Raw genomic sequence first — 26911 nt, 5'->3', positions numbered from 1 at the left:
TGCCCTTCACCTCCCAACCCTTCATACCCCCCTCATCCCCCCTTTCATTGGCATGGTCCCCCTCAGGCCCAGATTCCTGGCAGTGCCACCATGGCACCCTGGCAATGCCCCTGCCAGCCTCGCAGTGCCACTCAGTCAGTGCCAAGCTGGCAGTGGCAGTGCCAAGGTGCTTGGGTGCCAAAGGGAGAGCAACAGGGCCACCCTGACCTGTTCCTGACCACCCAGGGGTCTCCAAAGGCCTGGGAGACTGCCCAGGTGCCGTTATGCCTGGTCCAAAATTGTGTGGACCAATACTAAATGGCACCTTTACTAAATGGTTCAGGCATCGATGGTGAGGCTGTTAGTTCCCGGGCCCTGGGAAAATATGACGCAAGTGTATTTAAATGAGCCGTACAGCTCACTTATATATGTAGATCTGGATCTTGCCACCTTGCAAGATTCGGGTGAATCGTCGCGAGAATTCTCAAGGGTTGAGAAATCTTGCAAGATTCATCGGCCTTGTCACACCACCAGGTTGGGTGCAATAAGACTGTAGGTAGGCCTGAAAAGGAAAGGGGCCCAAAACTCCAGCTGGGGCTTAACCAACATGTTATAAAGGTTTAGCTTAACTTCCGTGCTTTTCAGCTGATGAACTTTGCTGTTCTTTGAGCAAGTGTGACCACACTTGGTCGGCCCCCCACTTTGTCTGAAGGGGCAGTAAGTATCCTGTTTTGAACAGGTTTGGTCGCAATCGCAAACAGATGGTTGTTAGGTCGACTCAGTTAAGTGTCCGCATCCACACCCTCTCCACCAATATCAGAGCTCATCATCTTTTCTTGCCGGATGTCTTTTAATTAAATATATTAAATGTTACCTACTGAAAGTGACTTTGTCTCCGTATACCACATAGCTCATGTACATCAGCACTTCTGTATTTTTTGCCCTGCAAAGAATTGATAGAAGGTACAACAAATTACTGACTGTTCAAGAAAAACCTTCAAATACCTTGATAAAAAGGTAGGGGCAGGGATTCTCCGCCAGCAGGATTCTCCGTTATGCCGGCACCCGGGGGTTTCCCGACGGCGAGGGGCTGCCCCACAATGGGAAACCCCATTGACCGGCCGGCGTAACGGAGAATCCCGCCGGCAGGTCGGGGCAGAAATGTGGCACGGCGGGGCGGAGAGTCCCGCCCAGGGTGTCCACTTAAGATAGTGGGCAGCACGGTAGCATGGTGGTTAGCATGAATGCTTCACAGCTCCAGGGTCCCAGGTTCGGTTCCCGGCTGGGTCACTGTCTGTGCGGAGTCTGCACGTCCTCCCCGTGTTTGCGTGGGTTTCCTCCGGGTGCTCCGGTTTCCTCCCACAGTCCAAAGATGTGCGGGTTAGGTGGATTGGCCATGCTAAATTGCCCGTAGTGTCCTAAAAAGTAAGGTTAAGGGGGGGGGGGGGGTTGTTGGGTTACGGGTATAGGGTGGATACGTGGGTTTGAGTAGGGTGATCATTGCTCGGCACAACATCGAGGGCCGAAGGGCCTGTTCTGTGCTGTACTGTTCTATATTCTATGTATAACTCAACCTGCCAGCAGTGGGCTGTTTCTTATTGATTACTGCACCACGCATTTGTTTGCGTTAAGTGATGAAAATTCAGAGAAAGGTCAGTACAGAATCAATGTTTTACCTTCAAAGCTAACACCACACCCCATCTCTGGAAGAATACATTGGTCTTGGAGGAGGTGATGCTGCTAGAAGGGCTAAAATATAAACACAGTTTGCACAGACTAGACCTGTATTCTCCCGAGTTTAAGGAGATTAAGGAATCACCCAATTGAGGTGTTCAAAGTGATTAAAGGTGTTGATAATGTTAGACAGAATCATTGGCAATCTAGTTGTGCAAGACCCTTAGGGATGAGCAACCGTAATATGAAAGAGAGTGAAGTAGTTGATTCTGAGACTCGTGTCCTGAATCTTAACAAGGAAACTACATTGATATGAGGCTTGAGTTGGCTATGACCGAGTGAGGAATGTTACTTAAAAGGATAGTAAGAAGTCTTACAACACCAGGTTAAAGTCCAACAGGTTTGTTTCAAACACGAGCTTTCGGAGCACGGCTCCTTCTTCAGGTGAAGAAGGAGCCGTGCTCCGAAAGCTTGTGTTTGAAACAAACCTGTTGGACTTTAACCTGGTGTTGTAAGACTTCTTACTGTGCTCACCCCAGTCCAACGCCGGCATCTCCACATCATGACTTAAAAGGATGACAGCTGATAGGCAAAGGCAAACGCTCAAGTAGCAGTGCATGGGGAATCTGCAACAATTGTTTATTCCTGTCTGACACAAAAATAAAAGGGGAAAGGTGGCCAATCTGTGGCCGATAAGGGAAATTGGAGATAGCGCTCGATCCAAGGAAGATGCATACAAATTGGCCAAGAAACACAGGTCTGAGGATTGGGAGCAGCTTTGAATTCAGCAAAGAAGGACTAAAGGATTGATTAAGAAAGGGAAAACTGAGGGCAGTACGGTGGCACAGTGGTTAGCACTGCTGCCTCACAGCACCGAGGTTCCAGGTTCAATCCCGGCTGTAGGTCCGTGTGGAGTTTGCACATTCTCCCATGTTTGCATGGGTCTCATCCCATAACCCAAACATGTGCAGGGTAGGTGGATTGGCCACGCTAAATTGCCCCTAAATTGGAAAAAAAGCGAATTGGGTATTCTAAATTTATTTTTGAAAAAAGAAGGGGGAAAATAGAGGACGAGAGTAAGCTCACTGGAAATATAAAAACTGACTGTAAATGTTTCTACAGGTACATGAAGAGAAAAAGATTGATGACGACAAATGTAGGTCCCTTAGTGAGAAATGGGAATGTATAATAGGGGACAAAGAAATGGCTGAGCAACCAAACACATACTTTGGTTCTGTCTTCACAGATAAGATACCAGAAATGTTGGGGAACACAGGGTTTAGTGAGGAGAAGAACTGAAGGAGATCAATGTTAGTAGAGAAATGGTGTTGGGGAAATTGATGGGATTAAAGGTGGATAAATCCTCAGGGCCTGATAATCTATATCCCAGCGTACTTAAGGAAATGGCTCTCGAAATCGTGGATGCATTGGTGATCATTTTCCAGGATTCTGTAGAATCTGGAACAGTTCCTGCAGATTGGAGGGAAAGCTAATCTAATTCCACTATTTAAAAAGGGAGATAGAGAGAAAACAGGGAATTATAGACCAGGAAGCCTGATGTGGATTGTGGGGAAAATTCTAAAATCCATTGTCAAAGATTTTATTTCGAATTGCTCACTTTTGGAGCACTGCTCCTTCCTCAGGTGATTTTATAGCAGAGCACTGTGGCAGGATCGGACTGGATTTATTTGAGGATATGACAATTAGATTTGATGAGGGGGAGCAAGTGGATGTGATATATTTGGACTTTCAAAAGGGTTTTGACAAAGTCCCACAGAAGAGATTAGCGTGTAAAATTAAAATGCCTGGAATTAGGGGTAGTGTATTGAGATGAAAAGAAAACTGGTGGCAGACTGGAAACAAAGAGTAGAAATGAATGGGTCTTTTTCAAATTGGCAGGCAGTGACTATTATAGAATTTACAGTGCAGAAGGAGGCCATTCGGCCCATCGAGTCTGCACCGGCTCTTGGAAAGAGCACTCTACCCAAGCCCACACCACCCTATCCCCATAACCCAGTAACCCCACTCAACCAACATTAAGGGCAATTTTGAACACTAAGGGTAATTTGGCATGGCCAATCCACCTAACCTGCACATCCTTGGACTGTGGGAGGAAACCGGAGCACCTGGAGAAAACCCACGCACACACGGGGAGATCGTGCAGACTCCGCACAGACAGTGGCCCAGCCGGGAATCGAACCTGGGACCCTGGAGCTGTGAAGCAATTGTGCTAACCACTATGCTATCGTGCTGTTAGAATTTTGTAGGTTTCTATGAGATCCCCCCTAGTGCGATACTAGTGTGGTATCGCAGGGATCACTAGGATAGCTAGGACCCCAGCTATTCACAATATATATTAATGATTTGAACGAGGGAACAAAATGTTTTATCTCCAAAGTTTTGCAGATGACACCAAGTTCTGTGGGAGGGTGGGCTGTGAGGAGGATTCAGAGATCCTTCAGTGTGATTTGGACAAGTTGAGTCAGTGGGCAAATGAACGGCAGATGCCGTATAATTTGGATAAATGCGAGGTTATCCACTTCGGTAGCAAAAACAAAAAGGCAGACGATTATCTGAATGGCCATAAGTTAGGAGAGGAATGTGCAAGAGACCCGTGTGTCTTCATATGCCAGTCACTGAAGGTAAACAGGCAGGACAGCAGGTGGTAAAGGCTAATGGTATGCTGGCCTTCATTGCGAGAGGTTTAGAGTATAGGAACAGCGATGACTTGCTGCAATTATACAGGGCCTTGATAAGGGCACACCTGGAATAATGTGTGCAGTTTTGATCTCCTTATCTGAGAAAATATGTTCTTGCTATAGAGTGAGCGCAGTGAAGGTTTACCAGACTGATTCCTGGGATGGCGGGACTGATGTATGAAGAAAGATTGTATTCGCTGGGGTTCAGAAGAATGAGGGGGGATCTCATAGAAACCTACAAAGTTCTAACAGGACTGGACAGGGTAGATGCAGGAAGGATCTTCCTGATGGTGGATGTGTTCAGAACCAGGGGTCACAGTCTGAGGATAAGGGGTCAAGCATTTCAGACAGAGATGAGGAGAAATTTCTTTACTGTGTTTTCCCGATCCCTTTCCCTGCCCGTCTGCTCCAGGGTGACCCATAACCCCCACCGACTGCGATATAGCACTTGGGGAGAATGGGATCAAAGGCTATGGGGAGAAAGCAGGATTAGGCTATTGAGTTGGATGATCAGCCAAGGTCGTGATAAATGATGCAGCAGACTTGAAAGACCAAAAGGCCTCCTTCTGCTCCTATCTGCTACGTATCTATGTAACTGTCGTGGAAATCATAATAAAGACAAATTACTCGAGGTTCGATTTAAGGAAATTTATTTACACAAATATATTTGCGGAGAGAGAGTGATCCAGCTGCAAAAGCCAGTGCACTGCACTCTGAGATTCGATTGAAGAATGCATATCTTTATAGTCTGAACTAACAGCCATGTTTCTATTAAATAGACCTTGGAAAGTACGCAAGCTGAAATAGGTAGTACTTATGTTCTTGCCCTTGGCTAAAAACAACTCGAGTACACATTTTGTTATCTTTCAGAGGACAATGTGTTTTCATAAGGCCGAAAGCAGAATTTTTCGGCAGTATTTCAATTATGTTGCCTGACCTACTTATTTTCATTCAAAAACAGTGTTGAACTATAGTCAAGCATTTCCCAGCATGCTTCAAAGTTGGTTTATGTTAATTTCCCTTCCACAGTAACATACCTCATCAACTCTTGTGTTGGGCAAGATAGGAAATGTTAATATACACCTTCTCTGAATGTGGCAGGGAAAATGGTTTAAAAATAAATTAATCCACGGAATGTGGACATCATTGGCTAGGTCAGCATTTATTACCCATCTCGAATTGCCGTTGACAAGGAGGTGATGAACTACCTTCCAGATCACAACTGAGAGATTGGCCCACCATTTCAGAGACATGTTAAAACCCAATTATGTTGCTGTCGGTTTGTAATCACACATCAGCCAGACCAGGTAAGGATGGCAGATTTCCTTCCCTAAAGTACATTGGTAAGCTCAATGAGTTTTTATAACAATCCTGTCATTTCATGCTCACCACTACTGATACTAGATTTCTATTCCATATTTTCCGATTAACTGAATTTAAATTCCCCCAGTTGCCATGGTGGTGTGTTGTTCTTTGATTTCTGAATGAGGATGGCTTCGAAGTGTAGCGTCTCGCAAAAAAAAAACAAGCAAGGTATTGAACAAAGCTAATTTATTAACACTACAATTAAATAGATTTGACTTGCCTGCTAAGGTATAAAAGATAACAGATTGACCAAAACTATGATTCTAACTACAGAGTTCCTGATAACACGACTATTCCCTATCTCGTCTAACAACCTTTTCCCCGAATCAAAAGTATCACGTAATCCACGTGTATGCACTCGATCGCCATCTAGTGGTTGGATGCAGTTACAGTAAATTGTTAACCCATCATTATTCTTATAATATACATATTGTCACAGGTGGGATTTGAACTCAAGACTCAGAATAATTCTCTGGACTACTCCCAATAATGTTATCAGAACGCCACCGTACCCAGTAATGTTAAAGTAAATCTACTCATGAGGGTTCACAGGTAGTAACCCCCCCCAAAAACATTTAAGAATCTCAAATAGTCCAGTTGGAAAACTATAAAATGTCTCCGCAAGAGCAACTAGACTTGGTTCTTGTTTATCAGCCAGAGGGTTGAGGGTTCAAGTCCCACTCCAGAGGCGTCAGCACTTAATCCAGGCTGACCCTTCTGACATGCTGACAGAATATTTGAGATGTTAAACCAAAGCCTTCCTGCTCTCCCAGGTGAGCATTCAAAGTCGCAAAGCATTATTTGAAGACAAACAGTGGTGTTCGACCACTGTCCTTTTGACAAATTTTTAAAAACAATCACAGATGAGCTGGTCTCATTGGTGTTTGTTGAAGCTCACTGTGTGGGAATTGGTTGCTGTGTTTCCCTACTTTGAATTCACTTCATAAGTACCCCATTGGCTATGAGGTGTTCCAGGATGTCATGAAACTATTACGCAAGTTATTTATTTAATTGTTAACTAAAGGAAGCTGGTGACATAGTGGTATTGTCACTGGACTAGTTATCCATAGACCCAAGGTAATGCGCTCGGGACCCAGGTTCGAATCCCAATAGGGCAGGTGGTGAAATTTGAATTCAACGAAAATTTGGAATTCTGAAACTATTGTGGTGAATGTCCTTTAGGGGAGGAAATCTACCCGTCTTGTCTGGCCTGCATGTTACTCTTGATCCACAGTAAAGTGATTGACTCTTATATGCTTTCTGAAGTGGCCGAGTAAGTCACTCAGTTCAAGGGGAAATTAGGGATGTGCAATGCTGGGACTTGGTGGCAGCGATGTGTTGAGCAGATGCACATCCGATGGCTCTCCTCCCAGTCGGACAACACAGTGAATTTCTTTGAGTTTTTGGTCCAAACAGCCACCTAAAACTCCTCCAAATATAAAAGGCATGAACAGCGATGAGGGGGGGAAAGAAGATGCCGGCATACAGCAGTTCGAAGGGATGTCGAGAAGGCAGAGACAGAAGCGGAGGAAAGGGGCAGGAGCTACGGGCAGACGGAACAGTGGCCCCATGAGGTGAGGCGGAGGCCCAGGCGAACCAGGAGAGGGGAAGATCGGTGATCCGAATGGCGGAGCAGAATCGGATGACATCCCCCACCCCCCTTCACAGGTGAACGGATGGAGGAGCGTTTAAAAAAAGGAACTGCCCGCTATGAAGAAGTTCCAGGTGGTGGTGAAGGAAGTGGTGACGGAAGCGATAGCCACCCTTCAGCGCTCGATAGAAGGCCTGGGACAGAAGGTGGAAGCCCAGGAGAAGCCGATCCTGGACATGGGAGAAGGTGTTGACAGAGCAACAGGATTGTGGGTCTGTAGGCCGAGGTGAAGAGGTTGGTAGCAGCCCAGGGGAAGGTAATGGGGAAGGTCAAGGACCAAGAGAACAGGTCCAGGCGCCAAAATGTCCGCATCGTGGGACTGCCAGAGGGAATTGAGGGAAGGGACTAATTAATTAAATTAAAATTAAAATCGCTTATTGTCACGAGTAGGCTTCAATGAAGTTACTGTGAAAATCCCCTAGTCGCCACATTCCGGCGCCTGTCCGGGGAGGCTGGTATGGGAATCGAACAGTGCTGCTGACCTGCTTGGTCTGCTTTAAAAGCCAGCGATTTAGCCGAGTGAGCTAAACCAGCCCCTGGGCTACATCGCCCAAATGCTGGGCAACTTAGTTGGGAAGGAAGCGTCCAAACCCCCCAGAACTCGAGAGAGCACACCGGTTGTTCAGGCCTAAACCGAAAACTGGGGAGCAGCCGAGAGCAATAATCAAAAAGCTCCACCGATACCAGTACCGGGAAAAGATCCTGAGGTGGGCCCGACAAACAAAGTCGTGCTTTTGGAAAGGGCACAGAATCAGTGTCTATCAAGACATTGGGGCGGACCTGGCAAAAAGAGGACCAAATTTAACAGAGCGAAACCGGCGCTCTACAAAAAAGGGGTGAGATAAAAGCAAATTACTGCGGATGCTGGAATCTGAAACCAAAGAGAAAATGCTGGAAAATCTCTGCAGGTCTGGCAGCATCTGTCGGAAGAGATAAGAGCTAACGTTTCGAGTCCAGATGACCCTTTCTCAAAAGGGGTGAGATTTGGCACGCTATTCTGGTTGATGTACCAGGGGAAAGAACACTACTTCGGCACCCCGGCGGAGGCCGACGAGTTCATAAAGAAGAACAACCTGGGGGGAGAACAGACGTGGCAGCGGTGAAAGAAGAAGAAAGGGAATGAAAGTGGAGGATGGACCGAAAACAAGGACTGTTATGTGGTCGCGCGAGACTATGTTGCCTCGTTTTTGTTTTTGCTTTCCTTTTCAGTTTGAAGATGGGAAACAGGGAGAAGGGAGCAAGAATAGGGGAAGAAGGTAGGGGGACGAGGTAGGGGGGCGAGGTAGGCAGAACGGGGCCAGGACTACATCAGCACAGGGAGGGGAGCCACCGTACAAGCGAGGGGTAGGGGAGTAGCCATACTGATCAGCAAGAGGACGAGATTTACTGAGACCAGGACTGTTACGGACGCAGTGGGATGGTGCGTAATAGTCAGCGGTGTCCTGGAAGGGCCACTGGTGGTGCTGGTAAATGTGTACACTCCCAATTGGGATGACACAGTTTCATACACCCGTGAGAAAAGGGGATCTCGTACTTTTCGCAAGTGTACAAGGCACGCACCTGCGTCGACTTTTCTGCAGTGGGAAACTGATGCTTCCAGGAATTATAGGAGTGGAATTCCGCAATCGTCATCTCTGACCACGCTCCACATTACATGGATGTGAGGTTGGAGACGGGCCGTGCCCAGCGCCTCACATGGAGGCTGGACAGCAACCTCCTGGCCGACAAAGCCTTCTGTCAGAAAACATCTCGGACCATAGGTGATTACATTAGTAACAACCAAAACGGGGACGTCTCACCGTACACATTTTGGGAAGCACTGAAGGCCATGATCAGAAGAGAGATTATAGTCTAAAAGGCAAGCAGAGATAGGGAAGAGAGGGCGGCCAGTCAGCAGCTGGTTAACTCCATTCTGGAGGTCGACATAAAGTACTCCGAGACCCTGACCGTAGAGCTGCTGGTGGAGAGGAAAAATCTACAAATGGACTTTAACCTGCTATCCACCAGCAAAGCAGTGTATCAACTCCGCCAGAGAAAGGGGACCTTCTACAAACATGGGAACAAGGCTGGCCGCCTACTGGCTCACCAGCTGAGAAAGCAGGCAGCCACCAGGGAAATAGCACAGTAAAGAATAGCAGAGGCGGACTGGTAGCAGAACCAAAAGAGGTCGACCATGGATTCGAGACCTTCTACCGATGGCTGTACACCTCCGAACCCCCCGATGGGGAAATGGGGATGAAACAGTTCCTCGATGGACTAGAAATACCAGTTGTGAGGTAAGACAATAGATCTGGGAGAAATCATGGAGAGCATCGGCTCCATGCAGGCGGGAAAGGTACCGAGAACCGACGGGTTCCCCACGGACTTCTACAAAAAGTTCGCGCCAGCCCTGGCCCCACACCTAAGGGACATGTCCCCAGACTCGTTGGCAATCACCTCTGGTGTTCTCTCCCCGGGAGGTTCGTTATTGCATTCAGCAGCTGCCTGCTGTTCGCAGTGAGTTGCCTACCCTTGACAAAGCCCGTTTGGTACCCCGCGACCACCTCTAGTACGCAGCTTTCCAACCTTTTGGCCAGGACCTTTGCGAGTATTTTCGCAACTGCATTCGGCAGCAAAATGCGTCTATATGATCTGCATTCCATCAGGTCTTTGTCTTTTTTGGGTATCAAAATGAACGTACTGCCAAGGTTCCTCTTCCTATTTAGATCCATGCCGCTCTTCATCCCCAAGGCCTTCTTCCAAACATAGACAGCTAAACCATGGCATTTGTGTATGTGTGTGTGTTGGGGGAGGGGTGGGGGGGGGGTGGGGGAAGCACAGTTGGGCAGCACAATAGCACAGTGGTTAGCACAGTTGCTTCACGGCTCCAGGGTGGTTAGCACAGTTGCTTCACAGCTCCAAGGTTCCAGGTTCGATTCCTGGCTTGGGTCACTGTCTGTGCGGCGTCTGCACGTTCTCCTCGTGTCTGCATGGATTTCCTCCGAGTGCTCCGGTTACCTCCCACAGTCCAAAGATGTGCAGGTTAGGTGGATTGGCCATGATAAATTACCCTTAGTGGCAAAAAAGGTTGGGTGGTGTTACTGGGTTATGGGGCTACAGGGATAGGGTGAAGGTCTGGGCTTAAAGGGGGTGTTCTTTCCAAGGGCCAGTGCAGACTCGATGGGCCGAATGGCCTCCTTCTGCACTGTAAATTCTTTGTAAAATTCCAAAGCAGAAACTGCAAAGGAGCAGCCAGAGCTACACATGGGGAAGAGGGCCGCAAATCTAGCTTTTGCTTCCCTAATCGCACGCCGGAGAATCCTGCTCGGCTGGCGATCAGCAGTGCCACCCACAGCTGCAGACTGGCTTGCTGACCTTTCGGAATTTCTCCACCTGGAGAAGATTAAATATGCCATCCGAGGGTCGGAGGAAGGCTTCCTAAATGCATGGGGACAGTTCGTCGGCCTGCTCGAGGCCAGCAACAATGAATAGATAGGGAAACGGGAAAGTTAGAAAGAAAAGAGAGTGGAAGAAGAAAAGAGAAGGGGGAAGCATAAGAACGCGCAACCCCAAGGGAGGGGTGAGGGAACAGGGGAAAGGGCTGGAGAGGCATAAAAGAGACAACATGGGAGGGAGGGGCAAAGCTCCCCCTCCAAACCACAGAGAAAACATGGCGGAAGCCGACGGGGGAAGAAAAGAAAGAGGGGGGGAAGGGGGGAAACACACCCCTAGACCAACGAGGGGGGACAGAAGTGGGGGTGGGCTGTAGGGGGCAGGGAGGGGCAGGGAGGGGCGGACTAAGGGGGGGGGCAGGAGGGACCGCATGCCGAGCCAGAGGGCGGCAGACTCTATATAGGAAAACTCAAGGGAAGGAAGAGACAAACCTTTCTGTACTGTACAGTGAATGAACACACCCAGCAACGTACAAAATTATTTATACTTCTTGAAAACACCAATAAAAAGATTTATTTAAAAAAAGGGATGGGCAATGCTGGCCCATGAACAAAAAAAAAAATGATAATGGCTGTTATAAAAACAAGTTAAAACTTCATCAAGGAGACTTTAAGGGCGCGATTCTCCCGAGTCACGAAGACTCGGGAAGCTGGCGTCAAAAACGGGCGGGTTTGACGCCAGCCTCCGCCCCCCCCGACCGGGAACCGATTCTGCTCCCCGGTCGGGGCTAGCATCGCCTTCAATTATGACATAATATTTTAAAAATCGCTTCCATACCCCAAACCAGTCTTTTTACCTCCTCTGGACCTTTGGTGTCCAAAATGTTGGGGGTGGGAAAGGGAATTTCGTTAAGCCCGCTAGCCAGAGTTAGCGACGGCTGACGCGTCAGATGACGTCAGCCAATCATGCGCGGATTGGACGACTCCAACGCATCACGCATATGCGTGAAACTCGCGCATGCGCAGGCCGGTATGCCCCTCAGCCGCCCCGCGAATGGATACAGCGGGGCGGCGGAAGGAGAAAGAGTGCGCGGGGTAAGTACCCGCTGCCCGTGATCGGTGCCCACCGATCGTGGGCCCATGGCACCCTTGGCACGGCCGTGGTACTGCCGTGCCAATCGGTGCCATGGTTCCCCAGATCGGGACTTAGAACATAGAACATAGAACAGTACAGCACAGAACAGGCCCTTCGGCCCTCGATGTTGTGCCGAGCAATGATCACCCTACTTAAACCCACGTAACCCGTATACCCGTAATCCAACAATCTCCCCCATTAACCTTACACTACAGGCAATTTAGCATGGCCAATCCACCTAACCCGCACATCTTTGGACTGTGGGAGGAAACCGGAGCACCCGGAGGAAACCCACGCACAAACGGGGAGGACGTGCAGACTCCACACAGACAGTGACCCAGCCGGGAATCGAACCTGGGACCCTGGAGCTGTGAAGCATTGATGCTAACCACCATGCTACCGTGAGGCCCGTTTTTACGAACGGTCAGACCAGGTGTGATTTACGTTCATATAAACGGTCGTAAAGGCCTTGGAAATCGGCCCATCGGCCAGGGGTGAATCGCTGCTCGCCGTAAAAAAACGGCGGGCAGCGATTCGTGTCGGGGGGCGGCCGTGGGGGGGGGAGAATAGCGGGAGGGCGTCGGACCAGCGTGGCGGTAAAAATTTACGCCACCCACTATTCTCCGCCCCGTCGTGAGTGCGGAGAATTCCGCCCTAAGAATTTGGGACCAATTCTTGACTCGGCAATGAGGATTGGTTGGAGAATTGAGTGCAAAGATCAAACCCCACCCTGCATGTTGCACAATCTCTGCTCCCCTACCTTTGTGTTAGTTTCTCTCTTGCTTCAATGAGTTCCTCTTCCGTCATTGTGAACCTAGTATGGTCAGTCTCGCTCTCCAAGTAATTTGGATTTTCTGCCCTGCCCTTCAATATCTGTTGATATAGCATCCAGGACATGTTGCAGCAAAAGCACTAAGTGCACAAATTGTGAGAAATAGTTTTTCTTTTAAAAAGTGTGCTGCACTGGCAGAATGCAAACTTTAAAAACAATAATGCGCGAGCGTGGAAAGGTCATCAAAACCCCTTCAATTATGACATGATATTTAAAAAATCGCTTCCATACCCCAAACCAGTCTGTTTACCTCCTCTGGACCTTTGGTGTCCAAAATGTTGGGGGTGGGAAAGGGAAGTCTGATCTGACTGCAGAATTCACAAAAGACTATGCTGGTGGTGTTGATCGTAAGCTTCTGCCTTTCCTAAGGAAAGAATGGACAAAAAGAAAAAAAAACAACTTGTAGCTTCACAAGGGATTAAAAAGATCAGCAGTTGGAGCAAGAAGAGTTTGGCGAGGTGAAAGTGATAGGTTTCAAAGGAGAAGGAACAGTTCCTAAGTCTGTGCGGTTGAGACATTTGAAAGCTCTGTGATTTGAAGATTGGAATGGGGGTGTGAGGAATGGGGGTGTCTGTATGACTTCTTCAAAGCTGAAGACGGCAGAAATTTGATGGATTACACAGCTGGAGAGGGGTTTGGAGAAGGTGGGGCAGAATAGGTCAGGAATAGTTCAAAGAACAAAGAAAAGTACAGCACAGGAATGGCCCTTCTGCCCTCCAAGCCTGTGCCAACCATGCTGCCCACCTAACCTAACACCTACGACACTTTCAAGGCCCAAATCTCTTTATTCCCATCTTATTTATGTATTTTTCAAGACGCCCCTTAAAGGTCACTATCGTCTGGGGATGTGGTGTCGGAGCCAGGGAAAATAAATGAGGCATTTAGGGAGTATTACCAGGGACTTTATGAGGCAGACCCAGGAGGAGAGGAGGGGGACATGGGGTGGTTCCTGGACAAGCTTGAATTTCACCAGGTGGAGGAGCCCCTGGAGCTGAGGGAGGTGCTGGATAGTATCAGGGGTATGAAGTCAGGGAAGGCCCCTGGGTCGAATGGGTACCCAACGGAATTTTATAAGGAATTTGCGACGCACCTGGCACCACATCTGTTGGGGGCGTTTAATGAAGCACTGGAGAAGGGACTTCCGGTTGGGGCTATGCGGAGCTAAGCCGCACGTTCGGCAGCTCCCGCTTTAATAGGACTTGTGGGCTCTTTTAAGGGCCCCAAACGGCGCTGATTCGACGATTCCCGGTGGATAAAGGGGTCTGGAGCAAAACCCCCCGGGATTTATGGTGCGGACTCGAAGTGGGGCGAGGAGAAAAACGGCAGCAGCTCCCCTGGAAAAGCGGGGGAAGGTGGACAAAATGGCGGCCGGTGGAGCCCCTGAGGAGTGGAGGCAGTGGGCGGAGGAGCAGCAGGCGGCCCTTCTGCACTATTTCACGGAGCTGAAAGGGGAGTTGTTGGAATCCCTGAAGGTGACGACGAGTAAGCTGCTGGAGACCCAGACAACCCAGGGTGCAGCGATACTTGAGTTGCAGCAGCAGGCCTCTGAGCGCGAGGAGGAGGTTTCGGCCCTCGTGGGGAAGGTGGAGATACACGAGGCGCTTCATAAAAAGTGGCAAGATCGGTTCGAGGAGATGGAGCTTCAGTCACAGAGGAAGAACCTGCGGATCCTGGGCCTCGAGGTGGGGCTGGAGGGGTCGGACCTGCCGGCCTATGTGGCCGTGATGTTGAACTCGCTGGTGGGGGCAGAATCCTTCCATCTGCCACTGGAGCTGGAGGGGGCCCACAGAGTACTGGCCAGGCGGCCTAAGGCGAATGAACCCCCGCGGGCGGTGCTGGTGCGGTTCCATCGGTTCAGTGACTGGGAGTGTGTTCTGCGATGGGCCAAGAAGGTGAGGAGTAGTAAGTGGGAGAATTTGGTAGTGCGTATCTACCAGGACTGGAGTGCAGAGGTGGCCAAGTGGAGAGCCGGGTTTAACCGGACGAAGGCGGTGCTCCATGGAAAGCAGGTGAAGTTCGGCATGTTGCCGCCTGCGCGCCTGTGGGTCACCTACAAGGACCGGCATCACTACTTTGAGTCCCCGGAGGAAGCGTGGGCCTTTGTGCAGGCTGAAAAGGTGGACTCGAACTAGAGATTGGGGGCTTTGGGAGTTTTTCTATTTCTGTATCATTGTTTATGCTGTAGCGGGTTATTCTGTTTGATTCTGTTTTTTCTCTCGCTTTCGGACAATGTGGGTTATGGTTTTGTGTTCTAAGTGGGGTACTGGGGTTTGTGGTTGATCCGTGTCTTTGTTTGTACGGAGTTGGTGGTTGGTTTGGGACTGCGGTTTGGGAGCTGCGTTGGTGGGGTGGGGCAGTGTGAAAGCGCGGGCTTTTCTCTAGTTTCCCGCGCTGCGGTACGAAGGGGTGGAGCTGGTGGCGAGGGGCATGGTTATTAGACCGGGTTTCCCGCGCTGAAGCGGTGCCAAGGAGCTGATGCAGGGGAGGAGGGGGGACCTCATGTCGGGAGGGGTCGGAGTTAGAGCGGGAGCTGCCGGGGTCAGCAGAAGTCAGCTGGCTCACGGGAGTACTATGGAGGGAGCGTTGCGGCTAGGAGCGGTCCTAGCCTGGGTGGGGGGGGGGGGAATACCGGGTTGCTGCTGGATTGGCCAGGGAGGAGTTGGTGCGGGTCGGGGGGGTCGGGGTGAGGTTCTATCGCCGTGCGAAACGGGCCGAATGGGTGCTGGCCAGGGGCGAGCAGTCGATGGGCTATGGCTAGTCGACGGGGGAGGGGGGCGGGGTGCCCCCTGATCCGGCTGATTACGTGGAACGTGCGGGGGGTTGAATGGGCCGGTTAAGCGGGCCTGGGTGTTTTCGCATCTGAAGGGGCTGAAGGCGGACATGGCTATGCTCCAGGAGACCCACCTGAAGGTGGCGGACCAGGTCCGTCTGAGGAAGGGGTGGGTGGGACAGGTTTTCCATTCAGGGCTCGACTCGAAGAACCGGGGGGTGGCGATCCTGGTGGGGAGGAGGGTGGCGTTTGAGGCGTCTGAGGTTGTGGCTGATAGTGGCGGCAGATATGTGATGGCGAGCGGTAAGCTGCAGGGGGAGAGGGTGGTGTTGGTTAATGTGTACGCCCCAAATTGGGATGATGCTGGTTTTATGAGGCGTATGTTGGGCCGCATTCCTGGCCTGGAGGTGGGGAGCTTGATCATGGGGGGGGACTTCAATACGGTGCTGGATCCCCTACTGGATCGTTCTAGTTCAAGGACAGGCAGGAGGCCGGCGGCGGCCAAGGTATTGAGCGGGTTTATGGACCAGATGGGAGGAGTGGATCCCTGGAGGTTCGGGAGGCCGAGGGCTCGGGAGTACTCTTTTTTCTCCCACGTGCACAGGGTTTATTCCCGCATTGATTTCTTTGTTTTGAGTAGGGGACTGGTCCCGAGGGTGGAGGAGGCCGAGTATTTGGCTATTGCGATTTCGGACCATGCTCCGCATTGGGCGGATCTGGAGATGGGGGAGGTACAGGACCAGCGCCCGCTTTGGCGTCTGGACGTGGGGTTGTTGGCTGATGAGGAGGTGTGTAGGAGGGTTCGGGGATGTATCGAGAGGTACCTCGAGGTCAATGACACTGGGAAGTCCAGGTGGGGATGGTGTGGGAGGCTCTGAAGGCAGTGATTAGGGGGGAGCTGATCTCCATCCGAGCCCATAGGGAGAGGGGGGAGAGGAGGGAGAGGGAGAGACTGGTGGAGGAGCTGTTGAGTGTGGATAGGAGGTACGCGGAGGCCCCGGAGGAGGGAATGCTGGAGGGGCGGCGTAGCTTGCAGGCCAAGTTTGATTTATTGACCACCAGAAAGGCGGAGACACAGTGGAGGAAGGCGCAGGGAGCGGTCTATGAGTATGGAGAGAAGGCGTAAGCGGGACGCGGCTAGGGAGATTGGTGGAGTGAAGGATAAAGATGGGAATGTGGTGCGGCAGGGGGCAGAGGTCAATGAGGTCTTTAGGGACTTCTATAGGGAACTGTACCGGTCGGAGCCGCCGGCGGTGGGAGGGGGAATGGAGAGTTTTTTGGACAGGCTCCGATTTCCAAGGGTGCAGGAGGAGCAGATGGAGGGACTGGGAGCGCCGATCGAGTTGGAGGAGCTGGTCAGTGGGATTGGCCACATGCAGTCGGGGAAGGCGCCGGGACCGGATGGGTTCCCGGTTGAATTTTATAAGAAATACGCTGAACTGCTGGGCCCCCTGTTGGTTAGGACCTTCAACGAGGCATGGGAGGGAGGTGTCCTGCCCCCGACGATGTCTCGGGCGCTAATCTCCCTGATCCTGAAGCGTGATAAAGACCCCTTGCAGTGCGGATCATACAGGCCGATTTCACTGCTGAATGTAGACGCCAAGTTGCGGGCGAAGATCTTGGCCACTAGAATAGAGGACTGGGTGCCGGGGGTGGTACATGAAGATCAGACGGGTTTTGTGAAGGGGAGGCAGCTGAACACTAACGTGCAAAGGCTGCTAAATGTGATAATGATGCCGGCAGCAGAAGGAGAGGCGGAGATTGTGGTGGCATTGGATGCGGAGAAGGCCTTTGACAGGGTTGAGTGGGGTTACTTGTGGGAGGTGTTGGAGAGGTTCGGGTTTGGGGTGGGGTTTATTAAATGGGTGAGGTTGCTGTACGAGGCCCCGATGGCGAGTGTAGCGACAAATGGGAGGAGGTCCGAGTACTTCAGGCTCCACCGTGGGACGAGGCAAGGGTGCCCCCTGTCCCCCTTGCTTTTTGCGCTGGCAATTGAGCCTCTCGCCATGGCTCTCAGGGAGTCGAGGAGGTGGAGGGGTTTGGTGCGAGGTGGGGAGGAGCACCGAGTGTCGCTGTATGCGGACGACTTGCTGTTGTATGTAGCAGACCCGGTGGGGGGAATGCCGGAGGTGATGGAGATTCTTGCTGAGTTCGGGAGTTTCTCAGGATATAAATTGAACCTGGGCAAGAGTGAGCTGTTTGTCGTACACCCGGGAGATCAGGAGGAGGGGATTGGTAGGCTCCCGCTAAAGAGGGCAGTGAGGAGTTTTAGGTACCTGGGTATTCAGGTGGCTAGGAGCTGGGGGACTCTGCACAAGCTCAATTCTACTAGGTTGGTGGAGCAGATGGAGGAGGAATTTAAAAGATGGGACATGCTGCCGTTGTCGTTGGCGGGTAGAGTACAGTCCGTTAAAATGATGGTGCTCCCGAGGTTTTTGTTTTTGTTTCAGTGCCTCCCCATTTTCGTTCCAAGGGCCTTTTTTAGGAGGGTGAACAGTAGCATTCTGGGATTTGTTTGGGCGCACGGGACTCCGAGGGTAAGGAGGGTCTTTTTGGAGCGGGGCAGGGATAGAGGGGGCTGGCGCTGCCCAACCTCTCTGGGTACTATTGGGCGGCTAACGTCTCGATGGTACGTAAGTGGGTAATGGATGGGGAGGGGGCAGCATGGAAACGGATGGAGATGGCATCCTGTGGAGGCACGAGCCTGAAGGCACTGGTAACGGCTCCATTGCTGCTCGAGGCACACTATGAGCCCGGTGGTGGCGGCTACCCTCAAAATTTGATGGCAGTGGAGGCGACACAGGGCGGAAGTGGGGGGCTCGGTGGAGGCCCCGCTGCGGGGGAATCACCGGTTTGTCCCAGGGAACATGGATGGCGGGTTCCTGGGGTGGCACAGGGCGGGAATTAGGAAGCTGGGAGACCTGTTTATCGACGGGAGGTTCGCGAGCCTTGGTGAACTGAAGGAGAAGTTTGAGCTCCCACCGGGGAATATGTTCGGGTACCTTCAGGTCAAGGTGTTTGCTAGGCGACAGGTGGAGGGGTTCCCTTTGCTGCCCCTGTGGGGGGTAAGTGATAGGGTGCTTTCGGGGGTGTGGGTCGGGGATGGGAAGGTGTCTGACATCTACCAGGTGATGCAGGAGGTGGAGGAGGCGTCGGTAGAGGAGCTGAAGGCTAAGTGGGAGGTGGAGCTGGGGGAGCAGATTGAGGAAGGGACATGGGCGGACGCCCTGGAGAGGGTGAACTCCTCCTCTTCATGTGCGAGGCTTAGTCTCATCCAGTTCAAGGTGCTGCACCGGGCCCACATGTCCGGATCTAGGATGAGTAGGTTCTTTGGGGGCGAAGACAGGTGCGTCAGGTGTTCGGGGAGTCCAGCGAACCATGCCCATATGTTCTGGGCATGCCCGGCACTGGAGGAGTTCTGGAACGGGGTGGCGAGGACGGTGTCGAGGGTGGTGGGATCCAGGGTCAAGCCAGGCTGGGGACTCGTGATATTTGGGGTTGGGGTGGAGCCGGGAGTGCTGGAGGCGAAAGAGGCTGATGTCTTGGCCTTTGCGTCCCTAGTAGCCCGGCGGAGGATCTTGCCGCAGTGGAAAGATGCGAGACCTCCGAGCGTGGAGACTTGGATCAATGACGTGGCGGGATTCATTCAGCTGGAGAGGGTCAAATTCGCCCCGAGGGGGTCGGTACAAGGGTTCTTTAGGAGGTGGCAGCCTTTCCTCGACTTTCTGGCTCAACGATAAGGTACTAGGTCAGCAGCAGCACCAACCCGGGGGGAGGGGGGAAGGGGTGGGGGGTTTAGGGGGATAGTGTTTAAGTTAATTTGCTTATTGTTAATTTATTTTGTTGTTTATTGGGTTTGGTGGGGTGGGGGGTTTGTTATATGCGTTGTTACGGGTGCCGGGGGGGGGGGGGGGGGGGGGGTGTTTATTGCTATTATTGTTTTGTTGATATATATTTTTCAAAACATTCCAATAAAAATTATTTTAAAAAAAAGAAAAAAGAAAAAAAAAGAAGCACTGGAGAAGAGGGAGTTGCTGGAATCGATGATGCAGGCAGTAATCACACTAATCCCGAAAAAGGGGAAGGACCCGGTGGAATGTGGGTCGTATAGGCCCATATCACTATTGAACACGGATGTGAAAGTATTGGCTAAGTTGTTGGCGTGGAGGATGGAGGACTGTGTCCCGGAGGTGGTGGCAGAAGGTCAAACAGGCTTCGTGAAGGGCAGGCAGCTTGCGAGTAATGTAACACAGCTGTTGAATGTGGTGATGAATACATTGAGGGCTCTGGTACCAGAGGTGGTAGTGTCCATGGACGCGGAGTAGGCATTTGATCGGGTGGAGTGGCAGTACTTGTTTGAGGCTTTGGGAAGGTTTGGGTTTGGGCCAAGATTTGTGGCATGGGTGCGGTTGCTGTATGTGGCGCCAAGAGCGAGGGTGAGGACAAATGATATGAGCTCACAAAGCTTTGACTTACACAGGGGTATGAGGCAAGGGTGCCGGCTGGCCTTTGAGCCATTGGCGATGGCTTTCAGGGGTCGGCGGGATAATGAGGGGACAGAGGGAGCATCGGGTGTCGCTCTATGCCGATGATCTCTTGTATGTTTTGGATCCGTTGGAGAGTATGGGAAGGATTATGGACCTGCTGGGGAGGTTTGGAGGGCTCTCGGGCTACAAGCTGAAGGTAGGGAAAAGCAAGGAAGGTGAATGAACAGCACAGCGGGCTAATTTAGGTGGGATGCCATTTATGGTAGCGAGTAATAGGTTTAGGTACCTAAGAGGAAATGCTGGAAAATCTCACGTTTTGACCTTTTGACAGATGCTGCCAGACTTGCTGAGATTTTCCAGCATTTTCTCTTTGGTTTCAGATTCCAGCTTTCGCAGTAATTTGCTTTTATCATAGGTTTAGGTATTTGGGGATTCAGGTAGCGAGGGAATGGACACCTCCCCATTTTGGTTCAATTCTACACAATCTTTAATCACATCCCGCACTTTATCACAAAATCCTCTACCTGCCATTACCCTTTGTTGGCCCGACGGTAAAAAGAAAAAACCCTCCACATCAAAGGAAACAAAAACAAAACACCCCTCCCTCCAACCCCCACTCTACCCGTATTTTCAGTTACTTCAAAGAGTCAGCACCTCCATCGCCCAAAATTGTTCAGTTCTCCCCCAGTTAATGCTCCTTGGTAAAATCATTGGCAGCTTCTGGGGTATTATATTCCTGGCCTTCATTAGTCACCCATAGGTTCGTCGGGTAAGTCTGATCCGCTGTCGATACTGCACTGCCTTTGCCGTCTTGAATCCTGCACTCCATTTTGCGAGCTCAGCTCCAATGCCCTGATATTTTCGGACCTTGTACCCCTTCCATTCGCAGTTGCACTTCTCCCTGGCCCCACTGCAGAATCTTCTCCTTGTCCACGAACGTGTGGAGCCTCACGATCACTGGCCGCGGCGGCTCCCCCGCTCTAGGCTTCTGCCTGAGAAACGTGTGTTCTCTGCCCACCTCAGGAGCCTTGTCCAGCACCCCCTCTGCCACCAGCCCCGCCAGCATCCTCGAAGCGTACCCCGTGGCACTCACACCTTCCACTAGCCCAGGCAGGCCAACTATCTGCAGATTCTGCCTTTTCCTGCTGCTCCACCTTTGCTCTCAACATCTTGCAAAGGTCTCCCAAGAGCCCCACCTCCAACTCCAATGCCACCATCCGATCGCTCTGGTCCGACATCACGCTCTCAATCACTCTGATCTGTGACCCCTGTGTCTCCAAGCATTTTCCCATCCTCTCCATCGAGCCCTTCAGGGTTGCCACAGCCCCTTCGATGGCCTTTGAGCAATCCTCCTGCATCTCCTTCCTCTGCTGGCGGAACTCTTCCTTGATGATGTTCATCAACTGTTCCATCTGAGGCTTTGCTACTTGCACTGGCTCTTTCCCCTCCGCCATCCTTCCACTTCGCCATAGGTCCCTTCCAACTCCTTGGCTAAGTCCTTCACCTTCTTCTGCTGGGTTTGATAACAGCAGACATACCACTCCCAGGGGGAACTCCTCCTCCGATCTTCAGTAACACTTTTCCGTTGAAGTTACACCCAATTTCAGGTAAAAAGAGCTCTTTTCTATGCCTTCAAGCAGGAGCTGCCCTGTGTGCGACCATTCACAACATACTGCCACCGGAAGTCCCCGACAAAGCTGTCATGGGCACAAGACAAAGGGGTGTTAATCGTAACATTAAGGACGAACATAAACGATAAATAGCAGAATGGGTTAAGAGGTGAACAAAGTTGTTCAGCCTCGAAACATTAACACTGTTTCTCTCTCCACAGATGCTGCCAGACCTGCTGAGTTCATCCAGCATTTTCTACTTTTATGTCAGATTTCCAGCATCTGCGGTATTTTGCTTTTATTTTAGTTAAAAATGAAATGAAATGAAAAATGAAATGAAAATCACTTATTGTCACGAGTAGGCTTCGATGAAGTTACTGTGAAAAGCCCCTAGTCGCCACATTCCGGCGCCTGTCCGGGGAGGCTGGTACGGAAATCGAACCGTGCTGCTGGCCTGCCTTGGTTTGCTTTAAAAGCCAGCGATTTAGCCAAGTGAGCTAAACCAGTTGATAGGATATTTAAATTCAGAAATGAATGACACAAGTTATTCTATTTATTTGGAGACACCCACGTGCAAGGCTGCTGATAGATGTTTTATTAGATTGTGGGTGGTTACATTTTTCTAAAAATCCATTTGAAAGATTTCCCATTGTTATGAATGGCTCTAAGGTCTGTATAGTGAATACTGGTACAGTGGTGTTGAGGACACATGGGTGTGCATGGAGGGGACATGGGGTATGAGGGGTACATAGAGTTGGCGTAGGGGTTTTTAGGGTGAATGGAGAGTGTGTGAGGAGTAATAGAGTATGGCGGTCATGATGAAAAGAAGGTATGAGCTATGGGAGACCATAGCGAGGACATGGGAAATGAGTGGGGGTGAGGATTAAGGGGTATATGACTCTGGAGAGCTGAGTGATGTTCCAGAACTGAGGCAGGCCTTCTAAGCAGCCCGCTTGCGACGCACATTTCTCCGAGACTGCCTGGGGAAGTGGCAGATCTGAACCTAGCCACCCCACCCCCACCCCAAATATCCTTAGGGGATACAAATATGGTAGAAATGGGAAGGAGATGAGAGGTTTCGGTGAGTAAAGTCAGGAACTGTGGAATTTTATAAAATGTTGGGGGGATCTGGGGCCTCTGCTGGTGATGGCACATAATGAGGTGAGAGAAAATGGGGAACACCCCCCTACATTATTGCAGGAGCCCATATCCCTAATACTGAAGAAAGATAAAGATCCGCGGCAGTGTTGGTCCTACCGTTCGATATCGCTATTAGGCCTCGCGTATCGATGACTGTGTGTCAGGGGATGATAGGGGAGACCAGACAGGGTTTGTAAAGGGGAGGCAATTGTCGGCGAATGTTAGGAGATTATTAAATGTGATAATGATGCCACGGAGGGACAGGATGTAGAGGTGGCAGTGGCAATGGACGCAGAGAAGGCTTTCGATCGGGTGGAGATTGAATATTTGTGGGAAGTGTTAGGATTGTTCGAGTTCAGGCAGCGGTTTGTGGACTGGGTCCGGTTGTTGTATAAGGCACTGGTAATGAGCGTGCGGACAATTCGGGTGAGCTCGGGGCACTCTGGTTACACCATGGGACAACACTCCCTGTTGCTTTTTGCCTTGGCAATTACCCCACTGGCAATGGCGCTTAGAGTGTCGAGGAGTTGGAAAGGGATTGGGGGGGGGGAGGAGCGTTGAGCACAGTGTCGGATTGTGGGGTGGGGGGGGGGGGGTGTTGAGCACAGTGTCTTGCTGTATGAAGACGGCCTGCTGCTGTATATTTTGGATCCACGAGAGCAATTGGGGGAATCAAGCGTATCCTGGATGGGTTTGGCCGGTTTTCCAGATACAGGATAAATTTGAGGAAGAGTGAGTTGTTCCCGATCAAGGCCAGGGGGCAGGAGAGGAGGTTGGGTGAGTTGCCATTCAAGGTGATAGGGGCGAGCTTCAGGTATTTGGGCATCCAAGTGGCGCGGGGATGGGCGCAGCTGCATAAGCTGAACCTGGCTCAGCTGGTGGAACAGATGAAGGGGGATTTTAAGAGGCCAGATGTGTGGCCACTGTCGCTGGCGAGGTGGGTGCAGACAGTGTTATGGGCCAGGGCTTAGAAACTCCAAAGTGTATTATGAAGTTCACCTGACCTGTAAATTTATGTTGAATTTGGCAAGGATGAGCACAAGAGTCTTCACTTCAGGTGTGATTCACAGACTTCCTCGCCGCTTTTATCAAAACCAAGTTTCTTATAAGAATGTAGTTAACATATATAAAACACACAACAGCTACAGTAATCTGTGTATATAACTCTTAATGAATCCCCCTTAGCTGTTCCAATTCAATACAAAATCCAATAAAACCAAAACCCCTTTCAAGGGCATGGCCCAGCACACTGTAATCTCACTTGAATGGAACTGGTCCATTCCCTGAGATCCAGCCTCCAAACAGGAAAATTCAAAACTCCTTCCGGAAAGCAACTCTATCTTTAAAGTTACCGAGGCAGTTTGCCACACCCAATGTGCTTTCAGTTTCCGAGAACAGCTTTAAAATGGAAACAGGGAAAAAACTGCTTCTCTTCTGCAGTCCAAAGCAACAAACCAAAACTGAAACCCAAACACTAAACCTCCTCTCACTTGACAGCCACAGCCCAGCTCCACCCACAAGTGGTATCATTGAATCCGTTCTACAGGTCATGTGGTGAGACCAAACCTTTCTTAAAGGGACACTCACGTGACAATAGTAAAAATGACGGTGCTGCCGAGGCTCTTGTTTGTCTCTCAGAACCTCCTAATCTGCACCCTAAAATCACTTTTTTAGAAAGTCACGCTTCGATTTTGGGTTTGTATGGGCGGGGAAAACCCGTCAGGTGAAGAAGGTGCTGTTGGGGGCGAGGGGTGGGGGTACAGGCTGGCCTAGCCAAACTAATTAATTATTATTGGGCAGTTAATATAGCCATGGTTAGGAAGTAGGTAGTGGGGGAGGGGTCGATGTGGGGGCAGATGGAGGCGGCCTTGTGCAGTGGAACAGGTTTAGGGGCATTGTTGACATCACCTCTGCCAAGTGCACTGGCTAGATTCTCCACAAGCCCAGTGGTGGTGGCAGCCCTGATGGTATGGGGGGCAGTGGCAGCAGCATCTGAGGTTGGAAGATGCCTCGATGTGGGCACCGATTTGCGACAATCACAGGTTTGCACGGGGGTGGGGGGTGCTGGATTCTAGGTTTGTCGGATGGCGATGGACAGGGATCGAGCAGTTTGGGGACCTGTTTGTGGGGGCCAGCTTTGCGTGCATAGAGGACCTGGTAGAGGAATATGAGCTGCCCAACGGGAACTGGTTTAGATACCGACAAGTTCGAGACTTTGTGGGGAAGCAGGTGCCATCCTTTCCCGGTTTGCTGTCTTTGGATTACAGCATAAGGTGCTTTCGAGGGAAGGAGTGGGTGAGAATAAGGTGTCTGTGATTTATAAGGAGCTAATATACTGGAGGGAGCCCTGATAGGAGATGGGAAAGGGAAATGGGGGGAGGAACTGGGAGAGAAAATGGAGGCTGGGTTGTGGGAGGGGACTCTGAGGAGGGTTAACGCATCCTTGTCGTGTGCGAGGCTCAGCCTTATCTAGTTCAAGGTAGTTCATAGGGCGCACATGACAATGGCCAGAATGAGTAGGTTTTTAGAGGGGGCAGAGGATGGGTGTGCAGGGTGCTCGGGCAGGCCTGTTGCCATGCTCACATGTTCTGGACATGTCCGAAACTGAAGGAATTCTGGCAGAGGTGAAGGTGGTCCCGAGGCCAGAAGTGGCGATATTCGGTGTGTCTGAAGACCCAGGTGTCCAGGGGGCGAGAGAGGTCAATGTGCTGGGCTTTGCCTCCCTGCTGTCCGAAGACGGATTTTGATTAGGTGAAGGGACCCGGAGCCACCAAAACTGGAGGTGTGAGTGAGCGACCTGGCGGAGTTTCTGTCGTCTTGAGAGGATCGGTCGATGGGTTTGCCTGGAGGTGGAATCAAGGAGGATTGAGGTGCCAGCAGGTGGAGGAAGAAGGGGTGGGAGGTAATGGGGAAGGCAGGACAGGAAAAGGGGAATGGCAAGGTGGTTTGGGGGGTTGATTAGTTAGTTATTTATTATGATGTTCCTGATTATTCGTGTTATTGTTTTTGTTTGTATTTACTGTTTATACAAATGCCTTAATAAAAATATTTTTAAAAATACAAAGTCACGAACTGCCCCACCTCACGCTTGCTGAACCTGAGACGGAAACCCAGCCCAATGACTGTAAAATGTCTCTCAAAAAGAAATTAAACAACCTGGGACTGGTTAGAAAAAAGGAGTTCTGAGGAAATAAACCAAAACAGATTGGAAAGAAAAAAGACTACAACGACATAAAGGAGGTGTTGAATATAAATCAACAATAAAATCTGCTTACTTCTTCGACTTCAGACGACGATTCAATCACAATGTCTTCAAAGTCACTCTCGTCAATTATTGATTTACTTTGCTATATTTCATCATTCAGTAGAAAAAATTGAAAACAGAAAGTGAGACCAAGTGTAATCTCTATATCTATCTAACTATATATATATATATATAATATAATATATTATATATATATATATACACAAAATTCTTGATCCTTAGTTTAAAAGCATTCCATGCATTGCTCTTTTACTTCCATTTCATCATTTGTGCATCAAAAATGGATCGTAATTGTCTCTTCATAGCTCTTGGCCTCTTAATAACCAGCCTCTCCAATTCCCACCCATCTCGCTTCCACACCCGCCCTATCACAGTCCTCTCAAATCGAAGCTGTCAAAGCAATCACGTTGGCCCACAATTTCACACACTTTGCAAGAGAAAATCTTTTACATTTGGTATACTGCCCAATTCTCCCAGTAGGTGTTCTGCTGCATTGCTCAACAATTATACTGTTTTCTTTAGGATGTAAACTTCAATCCACAGAATGAAAATGAATTTAAAGAAGACACAAATTCTGAAGATAAGAAGAATTAATAGCCAGAGGTCAAAGGTCAATAGCTGCAACAGATAGCACAATTTAAGTACCTGAGAAGCAATTGTCGGACGATGGTTACCTCCGTAAATAAATCAGAGTGAGAATAGCAATTGCAAAAAATGCAGTCACCAAGGCATAAAGAATTGCTCAACACAAGAATGGAGAGAGATCTAGAAAAGAATAATCAAAACTGTATTTTGGAGCATCTCGTTGTACAGGGCTGAACTGTGGACCTTGAGAAATGTGGACATCCAAACATCAGGAAGTTGAGACATTGTCGCACGCATGGTCAGGTAGGAGGTCAGAGAGGCGAAAACCATGCATGAAGCAGATTAATA

The 26911-nt window shown here is 50.2% G+C and overlaps 1 protein-coding gene across 6 annotated transcripts in view; it reads right to left on the bottom strand.

Moving 5' to 3' along the window:
- LOC119969277 (glutamate-rich protein 6-like) overlaps positions 1-26911 on the bottom strand; it is a 108118-nt gene that overhangs the window by 40528 nt on the left and 40679 nt on the right. For 5 of the 6 annotated variants that reach the window (XM_038802680.1, XM_038802682.1, XM_038802685.1 and 2 more), the window contains 4 exons: positions 25989-26060; positions 12957-13070; positions 12635-12786; positions 858-922 (listed from right to left, as the gene is read on the bottom strand). In XM_038802680.1, the coding sequence (XP_038658608.1) occupies positions 858-922; positions 12635-12786; positions 12957-13070; positions 25989-26060 (403 nt within the window). The remainder of the gene's footprint in view (positions 1-857; positions 923-12634; positions 12787-12956; positions 13071-25988; positions 26061-26911) is intronic. The other variant, XM_038802683.1, reaches the window with a different exon arrangement.

The sequence above is a fragment of the Scyliorhinus canicula genome, chromosome 7, assembly GCF_902713615.1.
Source record: "Scyliorhinus canicula chromosome 7, sScyCan1.1, whole genome shotgun sequence".
In the NCBI taxonomy this organism is placed as follows: domain Eukaryota; kingdom Metazoa; phylum Chordata; class Chondrichthyes; order Carcharhiniformes; family Scyliorhinidae; genus Scyliorhinus; species Scyliorhinus canicula.
Note: the sequence above shows the minus strand (reverse complement) of the source record. Positions and strands in the feature narration are given on the sequence as shown.